General features: G+C 54.8%; 3 protein-coding genes across 11 annotated transcripts in view; 2 read left to right on the top strand and 1 right to left on the bottom strand.

Moving 5' to 3' along the window:
• RFX2 (regulatory factor X2) overlaps positions 1 to 3,163 on the top strand; it is a 36,271-nt gene extending 33,108 nt beyond the window's left edge. The window contains 2 exon segments of the mRNA XM_015586020.2: positions 837 to 879; positions 1,417 to 3,163. Coding sequence (XP_015441506.1) covers positions 837 to 879; positions 1,417 to 1,529 — 156 coding nt within the window. The 3' untranslated portion in view covers positions 1,530 to 3,163.
• A 6,233-nt stretch (positions 3,164 to 9,396) lies between these two features.
• LOC102883343 lies at positions 9,397 to 17,014 on the bottom strand. The gene is made up of 3 exons (XM_006904231.3): positions 17,010 to 17,014; positions 16,209 to 16,474; positions 9,397 to 10,629 (listed from the first exon to the last, which is right to left on the bottom strand). Exons 1-3 carry the CDS (start codon positions 17,012 to 17,014, stop codon positions 10,178 to 10,180), a joined length of 723 nt encoding a protein of 240 aa, XP_006904293.1. The 3' UTR covers positions 9,397 to 10,177.
• A 1,572-nt stretch (positions 17,015 to 18,586) lies between these two features.
• RANBP3 (RAN binding protein 3) overlaps positions 18,587 to 19,963 on the top strand; it is a 52,746-nt gene continuing 51,369 nt past the window's right edge. For 3 of the 9 annotated variants that reach the window (XM_015585563.2, XM_025043490.1, XM_015585556.2), the window contains exon 1: positions 18,590 to 18,736. In XM_015585563.2, coding sequence (XP_015441049.1) covers positions 18,715 to 18,736 — 22 coding nt within the window. In that variant the 5' untranslated portion in view covers positions 18,590 to 18,714. Of the gene's footprint in view, positions 18,737 to 19,963 lie in introns of all 9 variants that reach the window. The other 6 variants (XM_015585551.2, XM_015585544.2, XM_006904136.3 and 3 more) reach the window with 4 other exon arrangements.

Raw genomic sequence — 19,963 nt, 5'->3', positions numbered from 1 at the left:
ATGCCCCAGGGGGATTTTAACTGTGGTAAAATAGATATTACAGGATTTGCCATTTTAACCATTTTCAGGTGAACAATTCGGTGGCATTTGGTACATTCGCAGTATTGTGCAGCTGCCACCTCTAATTCTAGAACATTCCACCACCCCCAAAGAGAAACCTGGTCCCCAGTAGTCACTCCCCTTCCCCCTTCCCCAGCCCGACACCCACTCACCCACTCTCTGTCTCGGTGGACGCGCCCGTTCTGGACATGTCCCATGCATGGAATCACACACGTGTGGCCCCTGCGTCTGGCGCCTCTCGCTGAGCGGCGTGTGTTCAGGGTCCGTCGGCGCGGTGGCCGGTATGGGTGGCCGAGTGCGCTCTGCTGCATGGACAGCCAGCATTTTGCTCCCCCATCGCCCACCGCTGAGCATTCGGGCCGTTTCCGCCTGTGGCTGCGCTGGATGTGGGTGCACGGGTTTTTGCTGGAGTGTCTGTCTCCAGTTCCTCTGGGGCACGTGGCGTTGTTTTGAGAAGGAAATGAGCTGATGCCTCTACGGCTTTTGGTACATAACAAGCCCTTGATAAATGCCAGCTATTCCTTCACCGTCACTGATCGGAGGCCGCAGCCCCTGTCCCCTTGCTGGTGTGAGCAGTCACACCCCCTCGACCCTCCAGCAGCTCCCAGATACGGCCCGGAAAGTGTCAGAGGGGACACCCAGCAGAGGAGCCACTTCTCATGACAGAACCCCTCACTTTCAAAGCAAAAGCCCCTTTAACTCCGGGCAGAGGACGTTGCTTATGGTCACCGGGACCCGCGCTGCGGAGGCCCTGACCCTGGGCTTCTTTCTTTCAGTTCAACGACCTTGCCTCCCTGTCGCTGACGCTGCTGGACAAAGGTGCGTGTGGCGGCGGCTTACCCACGAGCCTCTCCCTTGGCCTGGTGGCAACTGTGGCAGCTCCCCGGGCGGGCTGAGAGAAGGGGTGCCACCTGGGCAGCAGCGGGTGTCCCAGGGATGCCGCCGCAGGACTAGCCCCAGCTGGAGCTCAGAGGAGCTGTCCTGCCCCCTCCTGCTCACGCGTGGCCCCTCGGGGCAATATTTGATCTCGATCCCCGGGCACCCCCACACCAGGCCCCCACAGCCAGGAAGGGGTGAGAAGGGGGTCTGGAGGAGGAGCTGGGCAGGCGGGGCAGAGAGCCTCCACCCCCAGCCTGTGCCTTGCCCCACAAGGGTAGAGGGGACAAGGCACCAAGGCAGAAGCTGCCAGGCACGTGACCCAGGCACACGGGCACTGGTCAAGGGAGGTCACGGGTAGAAAGGCCAGGGACGACCAGGCCGGGGCCTGTATACGCCCAGGCACCTCTCTGAGGGGCATGTCTCTTCCCTCCCTCCCGTGGCCCCACCCGCCTCTTGTCCCCAACGCTGACCCCACAGATGACATCGGTGAAGACCGGGGCGGCGAGGCCGACGGGGAAGCCAGCGGCCTGGGCGAGCCCCTGGTGAAGCGTGAGCGCAGCGACCCGAACCCCTCCCTGCAGGGCGTCTAGCGCGGCGGCCCTCCCCGGGCCCGCCGGCCTCCTCCGCCCACCACGACCGTGCCTCTTACCGAAGTGACCTTGACTCCGACTCACGGGGTCCAGGGTCGGCGTGCCCCAAGGGACATGCCATTCCTCCAGAAGAACAGCTGTCCACCAGGGCCACAGGCCACGCCTGCTTCTGCGTGCCCAAGGGCTCCCCTGCGCCGCCCGGGTGTCTTCCTCCTGACCGTCCCTGTCCTCCCGCCTGCTGGACTGTGACCTTCCGTCGGAATCCATGCATCCTGTCCAGAGCTGCCAGCACCGTGCTGAGTGGGCTGGCACAGCGTTGGGCTTCTCCGCCATTCAGCCCGGTCCGGTTTTCACCATGATTTTTAACACTGGCAGATCCGGGGAAGAAGGTGTGTCCGGCAGCTGTTGGGCGGTCCCAAGCTGGCCGTGTCCACGGAGCCCCCGCCCGGGTGCCCCTGTGGTGGGGAAGGCCCGGCTCTGCTCTGCACCCCATGGCCTCTTCTGTCCTGCCCTGTGCTCTAGACACCAAAGGTTCTCAGAGTGTGTCTCTTGACGGGGGACAGCCCACCACCCCACATGGCAAAAAGAAAGTCATGGAAACAGGCCCGCTCATGTCTTTAGAGTCAATGCCAGAAATGTCATCAGCAACGGGAAAGACTGCGGTTCTGTCCGAGGTCACAGCCAACGTGAAGCCACAGCGGTAGATCTGGAACCGTCTGTTCCAAGGGGGCGGGGTGGTCAGCATGTCAGCGGCACCTGCAGGGGCAGCCACCCCGCTAGGTCTGCACAAACAGCCGTGCCTGCAGCCCGCTCCATGGAATCTTCCAGAAAGCCTGCCTTGGAACCGGCAATGCTGGAGCCCTTGGATTGGCAGTTCCCATCTTGACTGCTCAAAGTTGAGACTCTTCTCTGGGGACAAACAGATCCCAAGGACTGGCACAGCCCTGAACTGGAAACTGCAGATCTGTGTCCATCAAAACACGTCGCCCTTGGTCAGCTCCGTGCGAGACTCTGTCCCAAAAGCAACTGCAAAGAAGGAAGACGAACCTCTGGCCTGGGGAGCGCCATCTTATGAAATGCAATAGTTTCTCTTTTTGGAAATGTGTTTATACCGATAGTTTTGTGCTCCAATTGTTATTAGAACGTTTCGTATGAATGTGTATATCGCAGTATATTTGGTTCCCGATATTTTTTCTCATTCACGCAGAAGGTACTTAAGTTAAACTCACACGGCCTTTAAAACCCTTCCTTCCCGTCAAGAGGAGTGCTCTGCACGCCCCGGCCCTCGCCAGAGGTGCAGGGAGGTGTGGGGGAGGACAAGAAAGACACTCTGATTCTAGAAACCAAAAGTCTGTGATGGCCACAGTGTTTGTCTGGTCTCAGAGTTTCAAGACTTAGGTGAAATCAGACCGAAAGAATGTCTTCACGCGTCTCCTGCTGGGAGGCATCGGAGTTCACGGTCCGTGGACTGTGACGGCCCGCCATCGCTTCCACCCGCGTGCCGGTCGGGTCTGCCTTACGCTCTGTCTGGTCCTTTGCAGGATTCCACAAGGAAGACTACAAATGACAGTAAATGCACGAGCCTTCCAAGCCTGTTCTCGTTTTTTGTTGCAATAAACACATTGAACGTGCCCGTTTGGGGGTCACAGTCCACACTCCAGCCACGCACACTCCCCCACAAGGTGGCCCTGGAGGGTGCGGCCCTCCCTCCCGGCGGGGCCCCTGGCACTGTCCTCCCAGCTCTCTGGGGAGCCTTTGAGAAGGACCAGGTCCCTCAGGCTTCGTTTAGCAAGGCCAACCCCAGGACACAGATGGCCAGAAACAATTCTCAGATGGTCGAGGCCCTTTGTAAACAGCCTAGGCTCATTCAGATATGACAGAAGAAAGCCATGCTCCAGCCGCTGATGCGACCCACCAAGTGTTAGGGGTTTACCCTGTAGAGTCTGCGGGGGGGAGGGTGGAGGCCAGACTCCAGAGTCCCCTAAGAACCAGGGCTTGAGCTTGTGCCCAAATTGTAGATCCCTGGGCCCTACCTGCGAGAGCCTGCCTTGTGGGACTGGGGCGGGGTGGGGCATCCATATTGTTGTGACCACCCGCTCCATAGGGCTTCGAAGAACGACAAGGTTTCCAGTCAGCCGCTCCTAAAAGCTGCTTCTCACTGCCAGGCCAGTGCCCCGCATGCCCCCAGCACAAACTAATCTGTCCCAGGAAGAGGCCCTGGGGCCCCCCAGGTGACACTAAAATCGGTGTCACTTCCCTGGGCTGAGAACTCCAGGGCCTAGACTTGGCTTAATACTCTGCTGTCACCATTTTAAAATTCTCACTAATTTTTGAACAAAGAACCTGTGTTTTCATTTTGCACTGGGCCCCCAAATTCGGTGGCCGGTCCTGGGGAGCTCCCCCGGGGCCCTGACTCTGCTGGCTCCCTGCCAGGCTCGCGGAACCCAGGTGACTCTGACCCTCTGCGGTTCCCGATTTCAGCCCCCACCAACCCCTCGGAGAGCCAGGCCGGTTACCCTGCCCTTGGGGCCTGAGTGGCTGGTGAGGGAGTGGGCAGGGGCGAGGTCCCGTGGCTACTGCCCAGGAGCCAGAGAGGAGATGAGGAGGAGAGGCTGCCGAGGGCTCACAGGCCGGCAAGTCCCTCAGAAAGTGCGGCCCCAGGCACAAGCGAGCCCCCGGGAGGTTCTGCCCAATCACAGGAGCCCCCCGCAGACACTTCGGTGCGACCTCTTCCTCTTTGACGATCTTCCAAGGTAAGTGTTACCCACGTTGTACACGTGGGAAAACCGAAGCCGCTGGCTGGAATGCAGACGCAGTGGCTGGAGCACCAACAGCCATCTTAGACTTGAAGGTGGATATCATGATAAAGACCGCAAAGCCATGAGACAGGGGAAGCCTGGGTCCCTGGTGATCATTACAGCCCTAACGGTCCCCAGTCAGAGTTCAGTAAGCCACAGCTGGGGGGTGCGGGGGGCCCACAGACGTCCCTGCCTGCAAGAAGTCTGAAGCAAGATGCGAGGTGCCCCCCACACACAGCCCAAGCGCAGGCGTGACTCTGGCTCAAGACTCTCTTATCCAAATTTGCCAGTGCATGCTCAGCAAACATTTAGTGAACGGGCGAGGAAGGCCTCTGGGAGGAGGTGCTATTCCTGGCCATCGCGGGAGGCAGAGGCGGAGGAGAGGGAAGGGGGGGTTGTGGGGGGGGGGAAGGGAGGCAGAGAACCGGCCCCTTTCAGGAGGCCACCACCAGCTTGTTGATGCCATCAAAGCCGGGCTTGAGAAAGACGGATTCTGGCTAGCCAGTTACACCTGGTGGATCCGAAGCAAGAAGGCCAGGTAGGTGCTTGTTAAGATCGCACAGGCGGGGGCAGCGGGCGTGGAGCTGCAGGCGGAGAAGGGGCCAGAGGCCTGCTAGAGCGTGTGCCCCGCAGCAGCCCAAGCGGGTCAGGAAGCCATGTTGGTGGCTTATGACCAGTTTTGTTTTCTAAGGGACCAGGATAGAAAAAGAAATAGGAAAGTGAATGTAACAAAAATAAACTTGGCATTGTAAAATCCTAATCTCAGGATATATGTGTGTATCATACGTACGTCCAGATATGGTATTGGGTTGTAAGGTAAAATGGATATACATATGTGTCAAAGGGCACAAAAGTAGTTCTCACCCAGTTTCGAGGTCACAGTCCGGGACGTCTGTGGGGTCTCGCTCCATTTGGAAGGCCCTTTCTCCTGTGGTTTTAAGCACCATTCGGCGCGGGCCTCTCGCAACGGAAGGAGACTGTTCCAGTGGAGGACAGTGAAGATGAAGGCTGCGGGCACGGGGCCAGCGAGCGGCCGGAGGGAGGTGGGGCCCGAGGCGCACCGGGGCGGGGTGCCGCCCCCCAGTGGACACTGTGTGACACCGCCTCTTCCTTTCGGCTCGCTTAGCCGAGGGCTCGGATTTTGCCGAGAATGGAAGTTCTCACCCCAGAGTGGCGCCCATGGCTGAGAGGCCCGCCTCCCTCGGACCCTCATACCAGCGGCCACCGACGCCTCCGGCTGTGTCAGACGGCGCAGCGCACGGGCACCGCGGGGCACTCGCTCCGGCAACATCCGACGGCGGCGTGGCCGGGACAGCGGCGGGAAGGCGCGACGCGCACAGTTCCCTCACGCGTGCCGCGCCCCGTCCTCGGGGTCTGAATCGAGAGGCGACTGTAAGACTGAAACGATGCAGATCTGGGCGTCCCCCGGGAGGGTTGGCTCCCAAGATCCGCGGGAGCCGCCCGTTTCTCCTCTTTCCTCTAGCTTTCCAGCAAATTCCCCCTTTGCTTACTTTTGCCAGAGGTGGTTTTGGGGGTTTGCACCCAGTCTCCAAACCGAGACACCCTCAGGACCCATGAGTTTTGCAGGCAGGTTCGGAAGGGATCCTCAGATCCCGAAGCCCTCCCGGGACCCAGAGCGCCTTGGTTAGAGGGGGCGCGTGGGCCTCCGCGGCCGGAGAGGCGCCGCGGGGTCGCGCTCCACCTCCGCTGGTGCGGCCAGCGCCGACCGCCCTGGTTCCCACAGGACGCCAGACCTCGGTGGACGCGGGGCCTCTGAGTCCCCGCAGGTTTCGTTACTTCCAAGCAATAAACTCCTTTTTTCCTGGCGCCGTTTTGAATTCACCCCGATCCTCTGCCGCCCCCCAGTGGACACTGTGTGACACCGCCTCTTCCTTTCGGCTCGCCTAAGCCGAGGGCTCGGATTTTGCCGAGAATGGAGGTTGTTTTGTTTACTAAATTGCAACGATGTCTAGAAAGACCACGAGAAACAGTGAAAGAGCTGGTTTCCTCTTCCCTCCCTCTGCCTCGCTTCCTCTTCCCCAAATATTCCTTATTTGTTTCTTTGTTTATTTATCTCCCTGCTACATAATAATTACAAAGAAAAAGTAACCTGGCAGACACCATCTAAACCAAGTGATCTGTTATTATCAGCAAAGACACAATTCAACATCGCGAGCCTCCGGATCCTGCGCACCGAGAACACAGCAGTCCTGCGTTATTTCCGCCCAAGACGCATCATCTGAATTTAATCAGGAGGAAACAGCAAACAAATCTGAAATTAACAAGCAGTACTCGTTACCAGTTGTAGTCAAGAAAAAATAAGACGGAGGGATGGATCCCAGCTGAAGGAGACTAGGGAGAAAAGACATCTAAACGTGACAGTAGGGGAGAAAGCATTGGCAATGAATGGATGGAATTTGAATAAGGTTTGGACATTAGTGGATGGTGTTGCATCCGTGTGAATTTCCTGGTTTTGATGATTGCACTGCTTACATAAACTGTTAATATTGGGGCAAGCTGGGTGAAAGCTATATGGAATGTCCTGGTACTATTTTTGCAACTTTTTAGTACATCTGAATTTATTTTAAATTAAAAGGTAAAATATTTTTAAACTACAAATAGAGTAAGGTAAGTATTTCTTCCCAGTTCCATGCCATATTTAACTGCTGCAGAAAATGGGAGGGAAGCCGATGCACCCAGCTGGGGTCAGGGGGCCCGCTCTGTGTCCGCACTGGCCACAGTGTACATCTTGCTGTCAGGAACTTGACCCTGTGGAGTGAGGGAGGGCAGGGAAGGGAAGGGAGCTGAGCAGAAGCAACCAGGATGACTTCCCAGGGCCCAACCTGACTGAGCTCCTTGAGGGAGAGAACTGTGTCTGATTAACCTCTAGATTTCTGACCTCAGTGTGGGGCTGGCTTCCTGCCCGCGACGGGAAGACAAGAACTGAATTACAGCTGGGAAGGCCCCTTTTTCTGTTGTCCATTTTCCATCTCGACTGTGACAGCTCAGTTCTCAGAGCTGAGCCCAGGCTCAGGCGAACCTCGGACTTGTCTCCTGGTGAGCCAAGGAGAAAGCAGGCAGCAGAGGGGCCGATCAGCAGTAAACCATTTGGATCCCTCCATCTCTCACTTCCAATCCTTGTACTAGGAAAAACTCCAAACTCCTCACCATGGCTTACGAGGCCCTGCCCTCTCGTCCCTGACCTCGCCTCCTCACTCTGCCCTGGCCACGCTGGGCTCCTGACTGCTCCTCCAGCTCGCCAACCTGGTTCCTGCCCCAGGACCTTTGCACTCACTGTTGTGTCTAGAATGTTTCTCGTGCAGATCGTCTACTAAAATGTCACCCTGACCGACCAATCTAAAGTATCCCCTGTCACTGTCACAACATGCTGTTTTATTTTCTTCGTAGCACTAGTCACTATCTCAAATTAGTTTGCTTACCTATTGGCAGTCTCCCCACAGAAGAATGCAAAGCCCCAGAAGGCCGTCTCATTTCCTGGGCCCCAACGTGCAAAGCAGGGCCTGATTAGTAGGAGGTCTGCTGGATCTATGTTTACATGTATCCAACTTAGTGGGCCATAACAGCAGCCCCCATGTGATTTCTCTCGTGGCTGGATTTGTGGTCTGTTTCAGCTTCCTTACAGCATGGCGGTGGGACTGCTTGCATGGTAGCTGAAGGCTTTAAGAGCGAGTGTTCCAGCAAGGCAGGTGGAAGTTACATCCTCCGTCCCTGGTATGACCTCGCCTTGTTAGAGTCATTTCTGCTGGACTCCGTCGATGGGCCGGTTAACAAGCTCAACCCTATCCACAGGAAGGGCAGAGACCTCACCTCTTGATGGGAGGACGTTTAAAGAATTGGGGGCCAGATTTTAAAATCACCACAGTAGGTGATCAACACATTTTTTTCAAATAAATATTGACGTTAATTTGTTGGAGGAAACCTGATAAAGAAAGCAAAGGTATGCCCAAGGGGCACCGTGGTGGCAGCCACCAGCACTCTTGATAATTGCGAAACTGGTGGAAATTCAGCTGGCCTGTCGGCTGACAGGTTAGCATCTCTCACACGCCTTGAAAAACCACAGCGTGTTATATTTAGCAAGCGATGACATGTTGCTGGGAGTTTCCCAAAGTGTGGGATAAACGTGGTGTATGAAATGACTTTAGGGGACATGTAGACATGGCATTAAATGACACCAAATCACATGGGTTACACTTAGGCCTTTTTCAGTTCTCTTTCACGCCTCCTCTCATCCAGGAGAAAGTTCGGATGAGTGATAACATGCCTTTAATCCTCCCTAATACTTTGCTAATCTCTCTTTACATCAAAGAAAAGGCAGGCAGGGGCTCAGCGCCTTGGCGCCTTGGCGGATAACAGTATCTACCCAGAATTTTAAAACCTTGTTTTGTTTTTCTCTTTGTTTACAATGATCTATTCATGGCTTTGTGGTTTTCTATTTTTTTGTGTGGTTTTCCATTTTAAATGGGGATACACAGTATCTAGTTAATGTAAATTTCAACCAATACAAAGGCAGAGAAAGAAAAGTATTAAGTCCATCAAAGGTCACGAAATATAAGGGCTACAATGAAACCAACCAGCTAGACATGAGGAAACCTAAGTCTACACACTGAGGGCCACGAGATGGACTTGAGGACCCCCGGGGGCCTCTCCAGCACTGACATTCTAGCTGTTCCTGGAGAATTCCTAACTCAAGGCCTGTGGCCTATACCTCTAGCCTGGTGGCAAAATCCAGAGTAGCGGAACCCAAGTGTCTATTAAATAAAGTTGGGGAAAAATTTTAATATTATTAAATATACCCCACTCCATCAATAAATAAAAGTTCATTTAAGAGTTCCTGAACAGTACACCCCAAGATCTAGAGTGCATAAGAAAACCCTGGGTCGCTCATTAAAATACAGATTCTAACTCAGGATTCTGTATTTCTAACAAGCTTCCAGGTGACATGGATGCTGCTGGTTTGGGGACCACCAAGCAGCAGCAAGCTCTAGGAAAACACCTACTGTGCTGCTGCTGCGGGGTTCTCAAACAGTGATGACACCGGCGTTAGGAAGCAGCATTTATTGATGCCGGCACCGGCTCAGCGGATTCTCATCCAAAGGCTGAGCCTCAATTGTAACATGGCGGGCAATTTTACAGTCTTGTACTTCCGCTCCCCTATACAGCTACAGATATTTCACATAAGGAAGGAGAACATAAGAACATTGATTGGTTGCCAAGCCGGAGAGTCCTGAGGGCGCGGGGGGGGCGGCAGGGGACAATCAGGAACAAACTCGTTGGAGCAGGAAATGGCCAGGCAGGGTCAAGCTGCCACATTCCCCTTTGATGCTCAGACCCAAGACGGGGTCAGAGAGTGTCATCTCCTTCCAATTTTTGGTTTAGAGGCTGCTACCTCCACAGCAAAGAGGGCTTTTGCTGCGTTTTTCTTTCTACTACAGCCTCTAAGAGGGAGGCGGTTGACTGGATAATAAGAGGCAACAGGCACGGTGGGTGCGGGGGGCGGAAGCAGGTCCCAAGGAGGAGGGGTACACCCCAACTAAAGTATTAAAGCCACCGAAAGTGGAGCATCAGCCTCCAAAGAGGTTCTTCCCCAGGATCGGGGGGTCTAGGTTTTGGCCCAAGGCAGCCTTTAGCTGATCATATATTTGTGGGCTCTAGGGCCCAGGAGACCGTGTAGGCTCAGGTGTGGTTGGATTACGCAGCCATTGGACAATTTCTCCGACTGCTGGCCCCTCTGCGTGGTTATGGACATTTCCCCCGCTTGAAGTCCACCGCCAACACGCCCAAGTTTCCCCTAATTTTTCAGGCTCTTGGCAGGATTGGCCGCTCTCGGATCTAACCTTTATGTACCCCATCCAGTACTGGAATCCCCAGTGAGCGCAGAGCGTGGCGTTTAGGGCACAGCCTCCGGGTAGGCCGGTTACGGAAGTGAAGCCGGTGGCAGTGCTGGACCCCACCCTGAACCTTCGCATGCAATGGGTACAAGGGGAAGAGGAAGGGGGCAGACTGGTGCCACACACGTGGCAGAGGAGGAGGAGAAGGAAAAGAGTCTTCAGGGCTGCCATCCTCACGGGACGTCGTCCTCAGGCTTCTGCCATGGAGATTGGTCAGCTTCCGGTGTGACCAAAGCGGGGCCGACGTCTTCCCCTTGGTCTGTAGGCACAGTCGGTGTTTTCTTCCGGAGGGTGGCCTCGAGGGGCCCAGAAGAGTCTGGAACTGACTCTCACTCTGCAGCTGTGGGTTTAGTCTGCTGTGATGGATCCAGGGTGTTATTTCAGCGACCTTAACTGCAGTGGGGGTAGACAAAATGACAGTAAAGGGGCCTCTCCACAGGGGCTTTAGGGGCTGAATGTCCCACGCTTTTACCCAGTCTCCTGGCTTAAAGGATGAACTCAGTGGTTAAACTGACAGGGAGCCTTTCCCTAACCCATTGGTTGAGGTCTGGAAGGTGGTCCCTAGGGCCTGAAGCTGTTATCTCAGAGTCAAGTCGCCTATTTCCTTGAGGTCTCCTCGTAGTCCCTTGATGAGTGGCAGTGGCCGCCCATACAGGACCTCGTAGGAGGAGAACTCAGTCTTCTTGGTTGGGGCCGACCCGCTTCTTAATAGTGCCATGGGGAGGACTTCGTCCCAATGTAGATGTGTCTCCTGACATAGTTTTCTCAACTGAGTCCTAAGGGTCCTATTCATGTGTTCCATTTGTCCTGAACTCTGTGGTCGATAGGCGGTACGCAATTTCTGTTTAATATTTAAATTCTTGGCCAGTAGCTGCACTATTTCTGCTACAAGGGCTGGCCCGTTATCCGAGCCAGTGGTAATCAGTAGGCCAAATCATGGAACAATTTCTCGGAAGAGTAGTCTGGCTGCTTCTCGAGCCTTCTCGGTCCAGGTGGGGTAAGCCTCTACCTGACCGGAATAGGTGCATACAAAGACCAAGAGATCCCAGAGGCCCCGTGATCGAGGCATTTCAGTGAAGTCTACTTGGAGTCCTCAGAAGGGGGTGCCACCGACACTTTGGACCCCCGGTGGGGCACACGGCCCTTGCCTGGGGTTGTTGTGGGCACAGCCTTCGCACCGTTCACACCCCGCTTGGGAGATGCTAGAGAGCTGGGGGACGGAGCAGTACTGGCCCAGAGTGGTTTCTAGCGCAGTGCGACTGAGGTGAGTCCTTTGGTGAAACCTCTTGACAAAAGCTGGGGCAAGGGTCCTGGGAACCACCATTCACCCGTCCCTGAACTTCCACCATCCACTGGGGAGGAGGCCCCCCTCTTCAGTCTTAAACCAGGCTTCTTCTTGAGGCGAGTACTTGGGGTCCCATTTGGCTAAGGGACTAGGAAAGATGGAAGCAGCTAGAGCCGTAGGGCTGGCCATCTCCTCGGCCGCTGCCGGTTTGGCAACATGGTCTGCCCTGCGGTTGCCCCGGGCCGTTATGGTGTCTCCTTTTTGATGTCCTCTGCAGTGCATGACTGCTCCTTTCTTGGGGGCCCACAAAGCATCTACGAGTTCTAGAATTTCCTTTCCGTATTTTATGTCTTTTCCCCCTGAACTGATTACACCCTCCTCATTGTACAGGGCTCCGTGTACACAGTGAGTGGTGAACGCATACTCAGAGTGAGGGTATATGTTAGCACACACTCCTACTGCCAGCTGAAGGGTGTGGGTCAAGGTGACGAGCTCTGCCTTTTGTGCTGAGGTTCCCCTTGGCAGAGGTTTTGCCTCAGTGGTGGAATATAGGGTCAGCACAGCATATCCTGCAAGACATTCTCCTCCCCTCACAAAGCTGGTACCATCGCTATAATATCCTGCAAGACGTTCTCCTCCCCTCACAAAGCTGGTACCATCACTGTACTGTTCTACATCAGGGTCTTTGAGGGGCTGGTCCGTCAAGTCAGGTCGGCTGGAAAACACTTCATCCATGACTTCGATGCAATCGTGGTCTGGCTGGCCGGGCCCAACGGGTAGCAAGGTGGCTGGATTCAAGGTTCGTACTATCTTTAGGCGGAGGCGTGGATTCTCGCACAGCATTCCTTGGTGTCTGACCATCCGGGCTTTAGTTAACCAATATTGTCCCTTGTACTCCAGTAATGTTACTACTGAATGTGGTACTCGAACAGTCAGTTCTTGCCCCATAGTCAGTTTGTTGGCCTCTGACACAAGGAGGGCCATGGCTACGAGTGCTTGCAAGCAGGGTGGCCAGCTCTGGGCGACAGAGTCAAGCTGTTTGGAGAAAAAAGCCACGGGACAGTGCCAAGATCCTAGCAGTTGGGTTAAGACCCCCTACTGTGACGCCCATGCGCTCATGTACGTACAGAGAGATTTGGTTAAGTCTGGGAGTCCTAGTCTGGGGGTGCGAGTACCCGTTTGATTTCTTCAAAGGCCTTCTGGTGTGTAGATTCCCAGAGGAGGGGCTCCCATTCTCCCCCATTTGTGGCTTCATAGAGGGGTTTGGCCAGGATGGAGAAATTAGGTATCCAGATTCTGCAGAAGCCAGCTGCTCCGAGGGATTTGCAGACTTATCAGGTGGTAGGGATGGGAATCGAGCAGACTGTTTTTTTCCTTCCTGGGCCGAGTTGGCGTTGTCCCTGCAACAGGTGGAAGCCGAAGTATTTGACTCTTTCTTGACAGATTTGAGCCTTTCTTTTAGAGACCTTGTAACCTGCTTCCCAGAGGAGACTGAGTAGATGTGTTCCTTCCACGCATTCCTCATAGGTGTTTCCTGCTAAGAGGCGGTCACCCACATATGGAGTATCATACAGCTATGTAGTTCTGCCAGCAAGGCCTTTAAATCCGAGGCTAGAGCGGTCCAAAAGATGTTTGGGGAGTTTTTGGACCCCTCGGGCAGTCATGTCCATGCCAACTGGCCCTTGTCTCCACTTTCAGGGTTTTCTCATTGGAAGGCAAAGATTCGCTGACTCTGAGGAGCCAAGCGGATGCAGAAGAAAGCATCCTTGAGGTCCAGACAGGTGAAATAGACAGCCTCAGCAGGGATGAGGCCTAGGAGGGTATTTAGGTTAGGGACAACAGGGTGCAGGGTGACAGTTGCCTGGTTGACTGCTCGTAAATCTTGGACCGGCCAGTATTCATCGGTCCCTAGCTTCTGAACCAACAGGAGAGGCGTATTCCAGGACAACTGGCAGGGACAGAGAATTCCATACTTCAGAAGTCTCTCTAAATGCTTTTGGACACCACTTGTGCCTTATGGGGGATGAAATACTGTTTCTGGCGGGCTGACTCAACTCCTGGTTTTAACGCCACCACCACTGGAGGACTATGTTGGGCCGGTCCTGGAGGGCTGTCTTCAGCCCACACTCCGGGTGCTTTGAAGGGGAGCTCGGGTTCCTGTTGGGACCCTCTTATGAGACTATACAGGTGCCACTCTTCTCAGGGAACCGTGAGCGACCTGATCCTTGCTTCTGGCCTCCCCAGGGTTAGGGCTGCTTGGCCACGTGAGTCAAAGGTAATCCGAGCCTGGAGTTTTCCTAAAAGTTCTCGTCCCATCAGTGCCACGGGCAGTCGGCAGATATAGGAACTCATGGAGGACTTCTTGTCCTCCTAGGTTGCACCAGCGGGGCTGCAAGGAGAAGGACTCATCCCCCAGTGGCTCCCATAATGGTAGCTTGTCTTTGAGAAAGGGGGCCCATGGGCCAAGTTACACTGAGTGTTCAGCTCCGGCGTCAACCATAAAGTCAAGAAGTCGGCCCCCGACTCTCATTTGGACCATAGGCTCCTTGGGGCCTAGCAGAATGGAGCCCGGTCCGGTCTAGTCATCTCTGAACGCTTCCAGGGTGGCAAGGCCAACATTACTAGAAGAATCTGGTGATGCGCAAGTCGGCTAATAGCGCCCTTGTACGACTTGGCCATGTCTTCGGGGGCCAGGAGCCACTGATGGCCCACCCGGTTGTTGGGGACATTCGTTTTTCCAGTGGCCTCGCTGGTGGCAGTATGCACATTGGTCTTTTCCCAGTCTCATTTTCATGGCTGACTTCTCCACTGGTTTTGTCCCCAACCTCATGGGGCACTTCTTCTAGGGGGCCTGGACGGCTCTACCAGTGCAGCAGCAAGTGGATCGACTTTCTTCTTCATCTTTCGGTCAGCCTCTCAGCGAGCCTCTTGGTCTCAATGAACGAAGACCTTAGTCATGACTTCAAGGAGTTGGCTGACGTTCATGCCAGACAAGCCTTCCAGTTTTTGCAGTTTGCGCCAAATGTCTCCTTGGGCCTGCCCGACAAATGCCACATTGACCATCCTCCGGTTTTCCGTGGCTTCTGGGTCAAAGTGGGTGTAGAGGCAGAATGCCTCACAAAGCCTCTCAAAGAACTGGCTTGGTCTCTCTTCTGGTCCCTGGAGGACCTCTGAAGTCTTGCTCTTATCCATGGCCGTCTTCCCATCTTCCTTCAGACCACCTATGAGAGCCTCCTGGTATCATTCTAGCATCTGAAGTCCCCTGTCATCACTGGGTTCCCACTGGGGGTCCCCCGCAGGAAACTGATTCTGGGTACAGGTTTGCACGTTCAAGGTTCCTTCCAGGGCATGTTTCTCTAGTTATTTCGAGGCAGCCTGGGAGACGTGCAGGTGCTCTTCAGTATTAAAGAGGGTCAGGAAGAGTCATTGGCATCAGCCAAGTGGGTTTGTGAGTCTGGATGATCGATTGGAGGAGGTCAATCGTGCCCTGAGTCTTCTCAGTGAAAGAGAGGGGATGATTCCTCTACTTCAAGAGATCAGTAGTGGGGAAGGGTTGATAGATGAAGGTGCGCCAGCCTCCCTGAATCTGACCGTCCTGATCGTAATAGATGGGGCCTCAGGTTTGCCGCAAGGGCAACAGAAGTGCTTCCCCCCTGACTGGAGACACCTTGGGCCGGACTCCAACAGGGCTGTAGGGGGTCAAGGCAAGAGGTGGTGGCAAGTCGATGGAGACTGGCGTGGATGGGGTCTCAAGAGAAGTCGAAAGGTCCAGGGTGGACGGCTCAGAAGGAGAAGTCGGCTGTTTGGGAGCCTTCAGAAGGGGCGGATAAATGTGTGCATAAGGCAGTGGGACCCCTTCTGCATCTTCTCGATTTGCTGACAACACGGGCTTCTTTTTCTTCAACTGACCTCAGGAGGGTGCTAAGGCTCGGGCTAGGAGGACCCTACAGTTCTCCTCTAGGTGACTCTCAACCAAGGGGGTCGGGTGTGAACTATCGCCTCCCAAGAACTGATATAAGGGAATTGGTCTGGGTGGCCAGGTTGACTGGTAATGACTTGAGAAACCTTTGCAATGATTTCCCTATTGAGAAACCCTTCTGCTGGCCACCCAACACCAAAGGAGGGCCAGTCGATCTCACAAAAGGTGCGGAGTTTCTGTGGAGTGAGTTTGACTCCATAATCTCCCGAAGAACCCTTTTTGAAATTCTTAAGCAAACACCTAAAAGGGTCTGTTTTTTCCCCCCCGTCGATGTCACACACGCACTCAGACATTCACTTTGCTGGTCTCCGGCCGCTCCCCTCACGGGGACCTTTCAGGCGCCTCTTAGCAATCGGTGGGTCAGTATAAACCCCTGACTCGGATCACTGGAGTAGACTCCTCACGGAGATCCAGTGACACCACCCTAAGCCATATGAGGTTCGCCACAGACATGCATATAGGGGCTCAACTCTCGCTTCATAGCAAGGCCACATTTCAGTCACACGCAAGCGCCCACAGACATGCATATAGGGGCTCAACTCTCGCTTCGTAGCAAGGCCACATTTCAGTCACACGCAAGCACACACCAAACACACTCCACCCTCCTCCCTATACACCTGAGAGGTCGCGGTTTCCTCTAACAGATGTTGATCACGCTCCACTTCTGTACTCTAATGAACAGGCTGTTCCTGGGACCCGGGTCCTTACCACTCAGTCGGGCGGTGCTCCTGGGCTGGTTCCTGCGCCTCTCCGGATTCCGTTGTGTTCTTGGGGCCACCACTCCAGTCCGCTGGAAGAATCGTCTTCTCCTACGGACAACAGGTCTGCTGATGTGCCAGGTGAAGTCTGCTTTTCCCAGTGTTCTGGGGTCCAGACCCCGAAGATGAGGGAGGCGAAAAACCGCAGTCTCCGGATCCTGGACGAACCCCCAGAAATGTTGCAGGATTCTCAAACAGAGAGATGGGTTACTGAGGCTATAAGCAGGAAGAGCATTTATTGATGCCGGCACCGGCTCAGCAGATTGTCATCCAAAGGCTGAGCCCCGATTGTAACATAACAAGCAGTTTTATACAGTCTCGTACTTTCACGTGCCTACACAGCTACAGATATTTCAATATAAAGAAGGAGAACTTAAGGAGACCATCGATGGGTTGCCAACCCGGAGAGTCCTGGAGGCGAGGGAGCAATCAGGAATTAACTTGTTAGAGCAGGGGATGGTCAGGCAGGGTCAGGCTGCCACACTACTACGCATCTCTTCCCAACTCTGAGCTGAGTGACTTTCACGTTACAAGCTTGAAATCAGCCGTGAACTATTTCTACCAGGAAAATCGGCATTACAAGCCATGGTTCAATTTATCGTTTTATTGTCTTCTAGATTTAAGAAAGTGATAGGAAAATATCAGTAATAATAATTTACAATAAACTTTACACATATAAACACATAGATACACATGCCCACCTGCACACACATTCTACCCCAGAGAAGCAGTTGTCAGACATTTACCACACCCCATTGGTCGCACGGCTCTGTATGGGACAACACTGTAGATACATGTGTCCTGGATTAGAGGTTGGCAAACTTCTATAAAGACCCCAACAGTAAATATTTTAAGTGCTGTTGGCCAGACAGTGTCTGTTAAAAGGACCGAGCTCTGCTGCAGCAGCTGGAAAGCAGCCATAGACAACATGTAAATGTGTTAAGTGTAGCTTTTCTAACAAAACTTGATTTATAGATGTTGCAATTGAAATTTCATATAACTTTAACATGTCATGAGATATTAATCTCCTTTTTTTCCAACAATTAAAAATGCGAAACCATTCTTGGCTCGCCAGCCAGATGTGGCCCACAAGCTATTGGACCTCCTCATTTAGATCTCTGGAGGAGGAGGCATGGAACTAGGACTCAGACCTAGAGAAGACACAGGACACAAAGTCCCAAGCAGAGAAATCAACCAATTCAAAAGTCCTGAGCTGAAAAGAGTCTGGAAACCGTGCTCCAAGGATGAAAAGACCAGGTGGCTGAACTGCGGGCTGTAGAAGCCCAAATAAGAGGTTTAGAATTCGTTCCAGTTCAGCGGAAAGCCCCTTGGAAGTGTTAAGGAAAGATGTACCTGCGATCTAATTTATATTTTTAAAAGAGTCCTCTGCGTGCTGCTGTGTGCGGAACAGAGCCTGGAGCTTTGGAAGAACGAAAGGAAGGAAAGCAGAGAGGAGGCCGTCCAGTCTTCCCAGAGAAAACGAAGATGGTCTGGCATAGGGTGGTGACCGCCCAACTGGTGAGAAAGGGTGGATCTGTGCTGGATTTTGGAGACAGGCAGAGCCCTCAAGGTGAGCAGGTGAGCTGAGAAGGAGTCCAGGGTGTCCACATTCTCACATCGGCCTGTGGCCTTGATCAGCCCATTTTACAGATGAAACTCAAGGTCCAGCTCCATGCCAGGCGCTGTTCCCTTCAGATCATCAGGGTCTGGCCATCCTGGAACTCTCATTCTGGTGGCTCAGGGAGATCAAGTTCCTTGCGCTGGGTCCCCCAGCCAACAACCTTGCCCCTCTTCCACTGATACACACCCCTTCGGCCAATGATGTTTAACCTCTGACCTCTGCTTCCTCCCAACCACCCCTACTTCCCCCTGTGGCCTCAAGAAAGTGTCTGCCCAATGTACTTGTCCCTTAGAAGGGGAAACTGAAGCCTGAGGTGACAGGTCACCAAACCCCTCCAGCAGTCCTCCCCCTCTGGCCTTGAGCCTGCACGTGTGGAAAGCCCCCCTTTGCCAAGACCCAGGGATTTACCTAGAGGAAGGCCTCGATCGCAGCGCCCTGATGGCTCACTCTCCCACCACCGGTATCCCCCGGAAAACTAGCAGAAAGCACGAGCGTCGACCCGCAGCGCCCGCCGAGGTGCCTCACATAAATTTGGTTCTGTGAAACCCGCGAGGCGCACAACGACCACTGCGCATGCGCCCTGCCCTGTCCACGCCCCCCTAGATCGGCGGGAAAAAAAAGAGGTGGGAGCGGTTAGTGCGCAGGCGCGTGCTCTGAGCTTGGCCGGGCGGGGACGGCGATCTGGAGCGCGACTCCGCACCGGGCTCAGCGCGCAGGCGCGAGCTGTCCGCCTCGCTCTGAGTCGGCTTGGGAAGTGCGCACGCGCAGGTTTCTGGCCGAAAGCAGGCGAGCCTGGGCCGGCGCGGGGCCTTGTGGGAGGGCTTAAGGAAGTAAAATGGCGGACCTGGCGAACGAAGGTAGGGGAGGCGCTGTCGGGGGCCGGCTGGCGGCCAGGGAATGGGCGGTGGGAGGTCCAGGGGCCGGAGGACGGAGGGGTGAGTACCCGGGGGTGCTGAGGGCCCCTTTGCTACGTGATAGAGGCTCAGCGGGCCCCGCAGACGCCCCCTATTGCGTCCCCTCAGGCCCGACTCACCGGCCCGGCCCATCACTCGCTGCAGCCCCGACCCTGTCGCGGTCTGGCCGGAGGGCCGGGGAGGCCGCTGGAGCCGCGGCCCCGAGACCCTTCCGCCTGGCGGACCGGTCCTGGGGCTGAAGCGGGTGGGAGGCGCGGCCCCGGTGCGTCGGCCTCGGGTGTAAATAGACCTGTGGGCCTGATGGTGGGCCCAGCGCGCCACGCTCCCTCCCTGCCCCCTCGGGGACCCGGGTTTCCCCTCCTGCCCGGCCTGGCTGCCAGGCCAGCCCACTCTCTAGTCCTGTGGGGTTCTCCTCTTCCGCAGCCCTGCCCCACTCCGGGGACGGAGGACGCCGGATCTGTTTTCATCCCCACCCCAAACTCGGCCCCCAGTTCCCGCCAGTTCCCCTGGATCCTTCGTGGTAGCCCGAGAGTCGCGCCTCGTCTCCCCCGCATTCAGGCTCGGCCTCGGGATGCGGGCCGCTGAAAGCCCTGGCTTCTCTTTGGCCCTTTTTTCCTGCACTCACATAGAGAGACAGTCTGTCTGCCTCCCTCCTCTGTGGAGCGCTGACATCCCGCCTGAGCGTTTTCGACAAGGTTACAGTTACAAATCCCCCAGAGAAAGCGCTCCATAAGCCGATGTCTGCTTAAATGAACAGTGGTGTTATCGCTGTAGCTTCCGGACCTCCGAGGCCTATTTTTAGCTCCCTCCGTTTCTAGGTGCACAACTGCAGGCGCCCTACCTCCCTGCCTCGCCCCGACTCGCTGTACCATGCTCCGTGCTGTGGAACAGTCAGTGGCCTGAGGTTTACATACTGAACGGCACGATGCACTAATGATAAGTGCTCACCCTGATGGAGCATTTGGGATGGTACCAAGTACTGGTCAAAATCTTGATCACCGTATATTATCTTGGGTAATAAATACTCCTCACAAAAGCTCCTTAAAACAGGTAGTGTAGCCCCCTGTTCTTGGAGAGGAAACTGAGTTAGAGCGATTAAGTGACTTGTCCAAGGCAGGTCATACGGCTAGTAAGGAGCAAGAATGTGAATCAACTAGGTCTGGCTTCAGA

This window comes from Pteropus alecto, unplaced genomic scaffold, assembly GCF_000325575.1.
Source record: "Pteropus alecto unplaced genomic scaffold, ASM32557v1 scaffold30, whole genome shotgun sequence".
Taxonomy (NCBI): domain Eukaryota; kingdom Metazoa; phylum Chordata; class Mammalia; order Chiroptera; family Pteropodidae; genus Pteropus; species Pteropus alecto.
Note: the sequence above shows the minus strand (reverse complement) of the source record. Positions and strands in the feature narration are given on the sequence as shown.